The sequence below is a fragment of the Lithobates pipiens genome, unplaced genomic scaffold (assembly GCF_037356315.1).
Source record: "Lithobates pipiens isolate NorthernLeopardFrog02 unplaced genomic scaffold, aLitPip1_a1.2 Scaffold_10, whole genome shotgun sequence".
Taxonomy (NCBI): Eukaryota; Metazoa; Chordata; class Amphibia; order Anura; family Ranidae; genus Lithobates; species Lithobates pipiens.
The window spans coordinates 193,435,121-193,447,767 of NW_027507686.1; the positions used below are offsets into that span (position 1 = coordinate 193,435,121).

Genomic DNA, 12,647 nt, shown 5'->3' on the forward strand with positions numbered 1-12,647 from the left:
TTTTACTAGTGTGCATTATACGCAGAGCTCAAACATTCAACTGTCTTTTTAACCAATCATTTCACCACTAGTTTCACTCCAAGGCTGAACCTTCTGCTGTGGGACTACATGAACAGGTGGCCCCATCCAATTACTTCTCAGAACATGCAGCTTCTGGTGCTTAAAGGTGAGCTCCAGCCTTACCTCAAGTCTTGCACAATCTCCTTTTCCTGTACTGAAAGGACTATGATTTATGTAGCAAATCACATAGAACCTACCTCATATTTGGAGGAGGACATCCTGCATCATCTAAGCTAGGGGTCTCCAAACTATGGCCCTCCAGTTCAAGAACTACAATTCCCATCGTGCCTATGAATGTCAGATTTACAATGCCTCATGGGACTGGTAGTTCTGCAACAGGTGGAGAGCCGTAGTTTGGAGAAACCTGCTGGGGAGCCCTTGCTTCTCCAACCTGACTTCCTGACACTTTCATGTGTACTAAGATTTCAGTTCTTTCATTCATGAAGGCAAGAGTAAAGGGGGAGAAAGGGAGATAAGTGCGTACTCTGATATGTACGTGCGCGTGTGTGCGCGCGCTTGCTTGTGTAATAGGCCTTTTACAACAGAACGTGAAATGAGCCTAAAGCTCCATTTTGTCTGGATAGAAGAATAAAAATTATGTAAATGCAATTTTTTTTACCCATCAAGTCAAGTCCTCTAAACATTTTATATTGAGTTGTAATAAATATTAAAACAATTATAAATATCCAAACGGTATCTTAGATAATAAAAAATGGCAGCTATCCATTATACGGTGAAATAATAATTTGGACACATGAATAACTAATTTCTATCCAAATAAGTTAACATTCTGTTAAGGTTAGGTTACATTATATGTATTGTATATGGTAACATGATATAATTTATATTTTTCTATTTAGTCATCACTGCTCCTCTGTACGTCCTGAGGAAGCAATAGGAAATTGCATAGACCGATGAGGACTCTACATGAGAGAATTACTGTGGTTAATAAAATTAAGAATAATTTTGCAAGTGTATGTTGTAGCAGGTAAGTGCAGAAACGAATATGTACAGAGATGTTTTTATGACCTTGTTTCCGTCTAAAGTGGTGTAATTTTTGATAATAAATTTGTGACATTTTAAAAGATACAATTTGTACTTCTTTCCGTGCCAGTAACAGACTTCATTGTGTGTTTTTTTTTTTTTATTAAAATTTAGCAAAGTGTGTGTGTGCTTTTGATGGTGAATATTAGGAGCGGCACTGGAGTGGTCCTAAATATTATGGGTAATGTACTACTCTATATATTTTTAATTACATCTCATCTCCATTATGCCTGCATTTACAGTGGTCACCTTACCTCAGGGCACTTTCCTCCATCAGTTATCTCCTTCACAAATTAACCTCCATTTCTTTAAAATGGTTTTACTAAACCCACGTGTAGAAAATTAAAGGGGGATATTGATTCCATGCAAACTGGAAATGTCATAAGCACCCTCAGAAGAGCCTGCCAGACAACCATTTGGCTACTATAGTTGTGGCATCAAGTCATTCAACATATCTACTAACAAAGAAGACCAGGTCAGGAACAAAAAAAATAAAAAAATCACATGACTGACCATTAACAATTAAAGCCAACTGAATGAGGCTTCTACAGCCAAATGAAACAGCAAATTCAATTGAGATACTAGATTATTTAACTCTATAAGGATCTCTGCTTCAGGAACGCAGTACTGTTCCAATGCAAGTACAAACATCCCAAGCAACGTCTTTCCTGAAGAACTATATTTCTATGATCTGTTCAATTACACTGGAACTCCTTGAAACGTGTGAGAAGACACTTATTCTTTCCTACTTTCAGAGGCCATGAGCACTGGTGCATCCATTCATCATAGATGGAGAGCTATCAAAGTGAAGCTCCGTGCTGCAGTGGAATCTCTTTTAAAGAGGAAGTAAACCCTAATGGGCTTACTTCCTTTCATTCCCTGCAAAGGTAAAGCATAATGGACTACTATGCATCGCATAGTAGCCCATTATGTGTCACTTACCTGACGCAGGAGCCAGCGATGTCACCACTGTCCCCTGTAGTCCGGCGCATCCAGCCGCTCTGCCGCTGTCATTCGGCGGAGCGGCAAATCCTAAACCGTGTAAGGTTTGGGAGATATTTCTTGGACCTACAGGTAAGCCTTAATTCTAGGCTTACCTGTAGGTCAAAGTGTGATGTAAGGGTTTACAACCACTTTAATAATTTGGACCTAATGCAAAAGGATCCCTGGTTTAAAAACAGGCCAACAATGATAAGCTAGGATGGAACATTTTCCTCCCAAGCTGTGATTGCAATTAACACCAGACCAGTTTAGTATTTTCAAAAAAGCTTTTTTTTTTTTTTTTTTTTTTATTATAAGGATTCCTGTCCAAGGTCTTGTACATGCCACTCAATGCTGCCAGCAGCCTGGCCCACAGAACTACAGTTTCTGCAGAAAACACTACTGATCACTCACAGCCTTTGTGAGTGCATAGACACATTTCACAGGAGAAGGAATAGAAAATGAAAAAGCTATTGCGCTGACTGGAACCCAACCATCATTTAACAGGGCACATAAGAGGGCCAGGAGAGTGGTAGGGAACACCAGGTAAAGTGGATGCAGCTCCTCTCAGATTAGGACTTGATATCCTAATACATACATATACACATACACACATATACATACACGTTTTGTGAGGGAGTAATTAAGTCCCAGGTGGACAGATTCTCCAAAAGGAAAATAATGGAATTTTGTGCATGCATGTGCAGAAGACCGACGTGTCCAGAATGTTTTCAGTGGTGGACTTGTGGTTTCCAATGTGCCACAGAGTAGATTTGCTAAAATTGACGACAGGTGAGTGTAAGATCTTATAGGGTGAAAGTCATTTAAATAGTAATTGTACAAAAGCACTCAGGTTAGCTAACATTTTGCTAGGTCAAAAAAGTATCAACCATTATAATGGTTTGAGAATCGTAACTAAAATTAAACTTTGGAAATCAGAGGTGATCTCTGTAACTGGATTGTATATTAACTGTATTAGCACTTTAGAAATGCTAAGTACCTTGAAACAGTGTTTAGGATACATTAGAAATTACCACTCATTTTTATTTGGCAGAAGATTAATAATGCTGGGACCAAACAGGACAATAGTGACAATCTTCTACTACATTCCACTGCAGAAATGATCAAAATTGATGAACTTAACAAGGGTTTGGATATTGTAAAATTATCTAGTTGCAGGTCAACTTGATCACTTTTGGTGGTTTACAGAGCGGATTGAAATTATTGTACGTGACCAGTGACGCAGTGTATTTCAGTAAAAGAAAAAAAAAAGCCTATGTAGAGGGGGGGGGTTCTGAAATAGTTACATTCATCCTCATCCCAGTTTATAAAATTATAATGTTACAAGGTTTGTTAAAATTCTTGTATATTATTGCACAAACCAGGAAGAATTGTAATTGTATATTGATCCAAAAAATAAATAAACCTTCCTTAGATATGACATAAATCAGCTGAGATGACAATTGCAGAGCGCCATCTTTCAGGCAGTATTATGTGCCTGGTGCAAGGCTCCCTTGCAGACTTGTGTTTGGAGGCATAAACACGATGAACAATCAGACACGTAGAGCAGAAACCTACTAGATCTACAGTGTTCCTCTTGTTTGTTTCACTTAAGGAATTTGTGCAGAAAGTCTCCCATTTTTCCTGAGCTTCAGATGGCAATTCTGCAATTTAGAAACATACATATTAAAGTATTTTTAAGGTCAAATTTAAAAAGAACACCAATTTCCTCATTAAATTTCATGTATTTTTCCCCCTACTCCTATTAATTTGAACAAGTTTGAAAAACACACGTTAAGAATGCCACAATTTACTTGAACATTTACCACACCCAGTGAATATGCAACTGTTTGTATCACTCTCACAGAGCCTCCTGTCTAAACTATAGTAGGTAAGGGGCAGCAGGGTACCATTTGGTACGTAGTCCTTAGAAATTGCAAGTAAACCGAGGGAGAGGGACTATATATCTCTATCTCTCTATCTCTCTATCTCTCTATCTCTCTATCTCTCTATATATATATATATATATATATATATATATATATATATATATATAAAACCTATATAAAAAAAAAAATATGTAAAACCCTGTTCTAATGGAAAGACATCTGCGTTACTACTGTGTCTGCAGAGCTACTGTAGTTGTTATTGAGGGGTATAGTGAACTGCATCTTTAACACATAAAATTTGCAGATGTAACAGAACTGGTGAAATACATGCAAAGCTGGGTAGGAACACACAATTCTCAGGTGAGCAAAACAGTCTGGAATTATGGTAGAGTAAGGAAGCGACAGGCACACCCAGCACCACCAATAACTTTACAGTTGACTGATCCTTTAACATCATTTGACAATTCTTTGAAGCCCAAATAACGTGCAATCAGCTACTCTGATATATGAAGCTGTGAACAAGATAAGCAACTTCAAACAAACATCATAGCTTGTTGTCTTTGATTACCGAGATGTTTTGGGCCAAAATAAGGGGGTTGGTACCGTTAAGCTTGTGAAACTAGGTAACTACCTTCAATGCACAACAGATGCTTTATCTTCTTGCAGATCAAATGTCTGCTTCACACTTACAAGTCTCAAAAAATAAATAAATATTCCCCCAAAGAGCAAATTTGTAGGCTGTCTACTAGTGTCTAGTTTTAATTACGCATGAATGTTGCAAATATCTTCACTTCACCAATGCATGGTCACGTGTGGTGATGCATAATATCTGTCAAGGGAATTTCTGAAACCTTCAAGAAATTGCTAAGCATATTTATGTTTAAGGTGTAAAATGCTAGCAAGAACGCAAAAATTGAAACTAGACCAGGATATTAAAAAGAAAGTATGGCCAAAGGTTTTTCTGGTCACAGAGTGCACTTTTTTGCATAGAGGTGGAGCAGGCATCCTATGATCCCTGAAGTGTAGGATGCTGTAGAGTCTTCAATCAATGGATTACTTTATGAGAGCAAAGATAGGAGATGTGGGCAGTGGGATAAAGTGTGTGTTCCTTACTTCCTTCCCTCCCCCTCCACCCCCATTTAAATTTGAATGCTGCTGAGAGCTTGAGCCAGCCACTCGCACCCCCTCCACAGTGCAGAGCTCCAGTGAGCTCTGGAGGGGCAGAGTAGCGAGCTGGTGATGGTCTTCACTGAGCAGAGTGTGGTGACTGTCAAAGAATTGAGCGGTCATACAACTGCCCAGGTTCTTGGTCTTCAAGCTGGCAGGGACAGCTGCAGCATTGGAATGATGCCGCAGTCATATAGGAGTGTATGTATTTTTCATCTTAAAAGAGGTGGCAAACAAAAAACTGAACAGAAGCTCTACGTACCTTTAATAAGCTGATGTGCTAGTGTACTGTTTGGCCCCTTTTCAATGCTGTGAACTATGCAATTTGCTATTCTTGTTAAGTGTCCCATGTATCCACATCGTTGACCGCCTTCAGACCTTAAGCACAAGAAGAAACACCAATATTACAATTTAGGCTTGATACTGTGAAATATTAGATCTGTTAAACTTTGTAAAGTTTAGTACTGTTGTCAGTCTCAGAATAAAGCACGCGACTCGCTTTAAGATAAGGAGACAAACAATTTGAAAGGGGCGGTGGGGAAAACAAAAAAAAAACAAAAAAAACACACTTACTGTCTTTTTTCATTCAAGGCCCATGCTTCAAGTATTCTGTCTATTAAGTGGCATTTCAAAAAGAGCTACAAAACAAATATTGCATTGACCATTTAGTCACAATAGAAGAGAAAAAAATATATATATAATAATTGAAAGAGGAGAACCTACATGTCTTAATAAGATATGCTCTCCTACGGAGTTCTGTTCGCTGATCAAGCTGTCTGTACTGTCACCAGGACTAGCAAGAATCAAGGCAACGCAGATTTCAACTTGCGTGTGAAGGAAGTTATTCCAGGTGTATTTGAAAAACATATCCTTCAAAATAAAAAATAAAAAAACTTCAGTGGTTTATTAAGGTGAACATGAATGTCACTAAAACATGCTGTTCCATGAAAAGTGTTACCTGCTGTTAAACCTTACAGTGATTTAGATTCACGTTGGGCTATACTGCCACCAGATGGTCTTCACCAATAAATAAGGGTCACAAAAAATAAAAAACGCGCTATAGACAGGTCCTCAAAGGGGGACCAGAAACTGTCTGCAACTGAGGAACACCTGAATGTAACCCAAAGACAAGAGAATACTAATCGGGGCAAAAAGGGGTTGGTGGGACATTATTTTTAATTATATATATATATATACATATACACACACACATACATATATACACACACAGCCTAGGTTCTCCAGCACCCTTGGCGAGAATCTGTATCAGCGCACCCCCCCCCTTCATTAAAGAGTTAGGATTTCAACTTTTTTTTTTTACATCAATTTTCTTTAATTTAGACTGAGCAGCCAATTTTTCCATGGACCGGGAGGTTTGTGGTTTGTGATGTTGGTCCACCACGCTGTAATGCGCAGGAGCGCTGATATAAATATAAAGGGGACTGCACTGTAATGATTACAGTGCCCCTTTATATTAGCATCTCTGCAATCATGCTTCCCCCCCACACACACACACTTTTACTCTCTACTCACTGTGCACATCTCCAGCTACTCCCGCTCCCTGCTTTCTTACATCAGAGTCCGCACAGAGCCCCCTTACATCAGAGTCCGCACAGACTAACGTAAAGGAGAACGCTGATTTAAGGGGGGGTCTCTGCTCACCAAAGCCCCCTTCTTGCATACGAGTCCACAGAACACCCCTTAAATACGTTTCTATACACACTAGAAGGCAGGAGAGAGGGTGATCTTACTCACCCCAGGATGAGGCTCAGGAGCAGCCAGGCTGCCTGCAGCTCTTAAATCTTCCTTCACATCTCCCCGGGGATGTGTGGGCGGGGCAGACAGATTAGAGGGGCGGGAAGAAGAGGAGCAGTGGAACTGTCAGCCGAGCTGTGTGTGAGAGAGACACACAGCTCAGCCTATTGTAGTTGCGCCAGAGCGCTCCCTCTCCCTCCAGCATCTGAAGCCGACACAGGAGGGAGAGGGAGATGAGACGCCCCCTGTCCCCCATCAGCGGCTCTGCAGTGCCAGCAGCAATGCTCGGCGCCAGCCCACCGCTGCTGTACAGTCTGTCCTGCTGAAATGATTGAGACAGGCCCCCCTCTCCACCAGCAAAGTACGGCCCTGAGAGAGAAATAAATGAGGGAACAACCTGATGGCCAAGACCATGAAAGTAGAGCGCCACCAGTGTTAAATAACTTCACCTGAAGGAACACAGCCTGAATGGGGGAATTATCTGCCTACTGCCAAAGTGCCAAGGAGTAGCCCTTGAGATTATACAGGATTTATATAGCGCTAACAATTTGCGCAGTGCTTAACAAAATGAAGGCAGACATTACATTACAATTTGCAACAAGAGGAATCAGGGCCCTGCTCGCTAGAGCTTACAATCTAGCAGAGAGGGTCAATTCATACAAAGGTAATACCTATGGGGGATGAGCTGATGGAGAACATACAACAGTATCAAATTAGAAGCAGGCTAAGCTTCTTCAAAGAGAAGGCTTTTCAGGGATCATCTAAAGATGGCTAAATTAGGGAACAGGCGGACAGATTGGGGTAGGGAGTTCCAAAAGGACGAGAGAAACTCTGGAGAAATCCTGTAGGCAAGCATGGGAGGACAAGGGCGCTAGAGAGCAGGAGGTCTTGGCTGGTATTTTGAGACTAGGTTAGTGATGTAGCTGGGGGCAGAGTTGGACAGCTTTGTAAATTATCATTAGTTCTTTGAATTGTATTTGTTGGGCAAGTGGAAGCCAGTGCAGGGATTGGTAGAGAAGGGTGGAGGACACTGAATGGTTGGTGAAGTGGATGAGTCTTGCAGCAGCATTCATTATGGACTGGGGGGGGGGGGGGGGGGGGGTGGAGGGTGGAGTATGTAAAGGCAGTCCAATGAAGAGCGAGTTGCAGCAGTCAAAGCGAGAGATTACCAGGGAGTGAGGTAGAAGCTTGGTGGTGTCAGTTAAAAAAAAAGGGGGAGTATTCTAGAGATGTTGCAAAGGTTAAGGTGGCATGATTTAGACAGGGACTGGATGTGGGCTTGAAAGGACAGTTCAGGGTCTATGGTTATCCCTAGCACCCAGTTATGTGGGGATGGACTGATAGTTGTGCCATTGATCTTGACAGAAGTCAGGGGAAGGGGCACGTGGGAGAGGAAATATTAGGAGGTCGGATTTAGATAGATTCAGTTTGAGGAAGTGGTGTGACATCCAGGCTGATGTCTGTAAATCAGTGATGTGTGAGGAGACTGATGGGGTGAGCTAAGGGGTAGAGCGATAGATTTGGGCGTCATCGGCATATAAATGGTAGTGGAAGCCATGGGAGGCTATCAGCTGACCCAGGGAGGATGTGTAGATCGAGAATAGTAGAGGTCCAAGGACAGAACCTGGGGGGACCCCAACAGTAAGAGGGGGTTGGAGGAGGAAGAAGAGTTGTAAGCAACACTAAAGGTGCAGCGAGATAGGCAAGATTCGATCCAATGGAGAGCACAGCCATGGATACCAAGAAAATTGAGTTTTTTTTGAGGAGGGGGTGATCAACTATCAAAGGCAGCAGAGAGGTCCAAATGTAAGAGCAGCACTAATAATGACCGTTTGTTTTAGCTGTTAGTAAGTCTGAGTTTTAGGAGAGCAGTTTCTGTTGGCGAAATGCTCAGCATGATGTGTTGAGATGAAGCTTGAGATGCACAGCCTTACTCATCAGTGATAGGTACCCTGTTTCCCCGATAGTAAGACACCCCCGATTGTAAGACGTATCGGGAGTTTCAGAGGGGTCGGCTAATATAAGCCGTACCCCGAAAGTAAGATTGTCGTAAGTATTGCCGCCTCCCTCTCATCTAGCTGCGCGCCGCCTCCTGCCCACGTCCGCACCGTCCCCCTCTCCATACGTCGCCGCATCTGCCATTTCCCTCTGATCTTAATGAGTGCCGCCTCCTACCCACGCCTGAGCCGTCCCCCTCTCCATACGTCACCGCGCCGTCCCCTGCACTTGTCACTGCCGCCTCCTGCTTAAAATACGGTAATGCACACAGTATTAATCATACATCAGTAAAACATACACACTGGCATACTGGGGTATCATCTGCTGTATGTAACCCAGTGGGTATCAGCAGGTGTCACACTGGTTTAAATACAGCAGGTGGTACTGTATCACACATAAATCTGTTTTATCTTCCAGTATTCCACTGTTAGTTCTTACCATTTTTCATTGTTTTACATGTTATGCAATGTTGTAACAAGACATTCTTGGCACTTCCTTTTATAAAACTGTTTTGTGGTGAATACAATACTGTTCAGGTTGTTAATAAATGTTAATTTTATGGTTAAAACAAAAAATTCGACAATTTTTTTCCAAGACATACCCCGAAAGTAAGACATAGTGGGGCTTTTGGGGATAAAAAGAAAGTAAGACACTGTCTTACTTTCGGGGGAAACACGGTAGCTATTCACAGACTTTTGAAATACTGCTAAACCTAAAAACTTAGTCTTGCAGGGATGGCAAAAAAAAATTAAAATTTTTTTTTAAAAAAAGCAGCCCCATGGGCCATCCTCAGTCTAAACTTCCTCTCTACTCTAGGTATTCAGTTTAGAAGCAAGCAGTAATAGAAGTATCAAAAACTCCATATAGAGGGGTGGGTGATGTGTCCATCAATGAACTTGGAGAAATGGATTTCACAGCGAGAACAAAAATCCCATTTCTCATTAGTTCGATGGACACAGCACAGCGCCTTCTTAATCTTAACCAGTGGGGACAGCCAAAAGCAGTGCCAGCAAAAAATAAGGGGTGGGGAAAATAACTCAAGGCTAAAAACACAAGAGCACCACTTGAAATAAAAATTTTAAGGAAAAAAAAGAACCCACACATCATGAGGGAACCCCCACCCCACCCTCTTTAAACAGTAGCCTGCAAAACCTTGTGGCCACAAGAAGCATCCGCAGATGCCAAAATATCTACTTTATAGAATTTAGTGAATGTATACATTGGATGACCAAGTGGCTGCCTTGCTTAACTGCTATGGACGCTTGATAAACGGGGTACTCAAGAAATACCAAGCGCCCGAGTAGAATGCGCTGTGGCAGGGAAAGGAGGTACCCGACCTTTAACAGAATAGGCCTGAGTTACTGTCTGGCTACTATCTCCAGATGGAGACAAAGCAGCCAGCCATTTCCTTGGTTCTTATGTAACCACAAAAGGTGAGTCTGACCTGCGAAAAGGACTCCATGACTGCCAGATACACCCGAATCCCATGACCCACATCCAAGGTATGCAAAGCAAATTCCTTGGGATGAGCTGGCTTGGGACACAAGGAAGGCAACACAATGTCCTCATTTAAATAGAAGTCCAAGACCACTTTTTGTAGGAACGATGGACAGGGACAAAGAACCACCTTATCGCTGGACAACGACAGGCTAATGCCGCCAACTCAGACACCCTATGGGCAGATGTAATAGCTACCAAGAATGCCACCTTTTGGGACAACGTAGGTAAGGGAATCTCCCAAATATTCTCTCGAATGGAGGTTTCTACCAAGTTCAAACCCCATGGTAGCAAAAGAGACCACAGGCAAAGTCACATGCCAGACTCCTTGGATGAAGGTAAAAAAGAAAGAACGAGTGTCTAGGGGTCATAGAAAGAAGACTGCCAAGGCAGACACCTGGCCCTTGGTGGTACTCAAGGCCAACCTCTGCTCAACGCCCCACTGAAGGAAGGCCAAGATCCGCGCTATAGAAAAGGAGTGAGGATTAGCGCCAATCGACTCACACCAAGAAAGGCTTTCCACGTACGATGGTAATATCTTGCTAGAAGCCGTGTTCCTCGCCTTTAACAAAGTAGGGATCACTGATCCAGATAAATATCTATCCCTCAGTACCCGACTTTCAAACAGCCAAGCCACCAAAATCAGCAACTGTAAAGCAGGATGAAAGCCTTACCCCTAGACAACTGACCCTCAGAGGTAGCACCCAAGGGACGTTTGTGGCCACCAGAATGACCCAAAGACTTGCCCTCTGTCCTTTACATGCACCGCAGAAGAGGAAGAGGTTTGCCCAATAGCAGCACTAGGACTACTGCGGTGTCCACCAGAGTCATTGCCACATGTCTCGGTAACTTCCTGTTGAACTGAAGGAGCTGAAGTTTGAGTATAAAAAAAATACTCTGGTCAGTATTCAATCTAGAGTCTGGCCTAAGTAATTCAATTTCCTGGACGGGGATAGAGGGGACTTTAGGTGGTTCAGACGTACCCAAACCTTGACAGGAACTATATACGCACAAGACTACTCAGGGCCCACGAAGACCAACTCTGCCTCCTTCTTTGGAACCCCCAAAATGATCAATTTGTGGCTCCCCTTGATGCTCACGAAGGGGGTCCACAAAGCCAGAAACCAGTGAATAAATCCTCCCCACCCCTTTTGTGGGCAAGGGCTGATCTTCATGCTAAAGGGGTCTCGTCTGTGGGACTAGAGAAGCCAGCTTTAGGCATACCAGACCAAGATTGCTTGGAACCTCCCAGGAAAGAATTGAGATCCGTTTCCCTTGTCTGCAGTTCTGGGAGCCCGGAATAAAACATTTCTTATGGGCCAAGTAGTAAGGCCCATGTTTACGAGGCCCCTTCCCCTTCTTAACCACTTGCTTACTGGGCACTTAAACCCCCCTCAGTCCCAGACCAATTTTCAGCTTTCAGCGCTGATGCACTTTGAGTGACAATTGCGCGGCCATACAACACTGTACCCAAATGAATTTTTTATCATTTTTTTCCCACAAATAGAGCTTTCTTTTGGTGGTATTTAGTTACAGCTCGGAGTTTTATTTTTTGCTAAACAAACAAAAAAAGATGCAAAAAAAAAAAAAAAAAAAAATCATGTTTTAATAGTTTGTTATAAAATTTTGCAAACGGGTCATTTTTCTCCTTCATTGAAGTGCGCTGATTAGGCGGCACTGATAGGCTGCATTGGTGGGCACTGATGGGCTGCATTGGTGGGCACTGATGGGCTGCATTGGTGGGCACTGATGGGCTGCACTGGTGGGCACTGATAGGCATAGTTAAGGCGGCACTAATAGGCACAAATAAGGCGGCACCGATGGGCACAGATAAGGCGGCACTGATGGGCAAAGATGGGCACAGATAAGATGGCACGGATGGGTGGCACGGATGGGCACTGATAGGTACCACAGATAGATGGGACTGATGGGCACTGATAGGTGGCACTGATAGGTGGCTCTGATAGGTGGCACTGCTGGGCACTGATGGGCGGCACTGCTGGGCGGCACTGGGGTGCAGCACCTGAGGCAGATTTTGGGTGGCACTGTGGGTGGCACTGTGGGTGGCACTGTGGGCACTGCTGGGTGGCACTGTGGGCACTGCTGGGTGGCACTGTGGGCACTATGGGCACTGCTGGGTGGCACTGACAGGGGGGCACTTACTTTATTTCAGGATGGCACTGCGGGTGGCAGGTGGGCACTGGCAGGGGGCAGGTGTCCTTTTAAATTGCTGGCCGTGATCGGGACTGATGTCCC

General features: G+C 43.1%; 1 protein-coding gene across 8 annotated transcripts in view; it reads right to left on the reverse strand.

Annotated features, from left to right (window-relative positions):
• The window catches only part of PPP6R3 (protein phosphatase 6 regulatory subunit 3), a 185,295-nt gene that overhangs the window by 78,941 nt on the left and 93,707 nt on the right, over positions 1-12,647 (reverse strand). For all 8 annotated transcript variants that reach the window (XM_077460801.1, XM_077460804.1, XM_077460803.1 and 5 more), the window contains 4 exons: positions 5,865-6,011; positions 5,715-5,779; positions 5,404-5,519; positions 3,664-3,749 (listed from right to left, as the gene is read on the reverse strand). In XM_077460801.1, the coding sequence (XP_077316927.1) occupies positions 3,664-3,749; positions 5,404-5,519; positions 5,715-5,779; positions 5,865-6,011 (414 nt within the window). The remainder of the gene's footprint in view (positions 1-3,663; positions 3,750-5,403; positions 5,520-5,714; positions 5,780-5,864; positions 6,012-12,647) is intronic.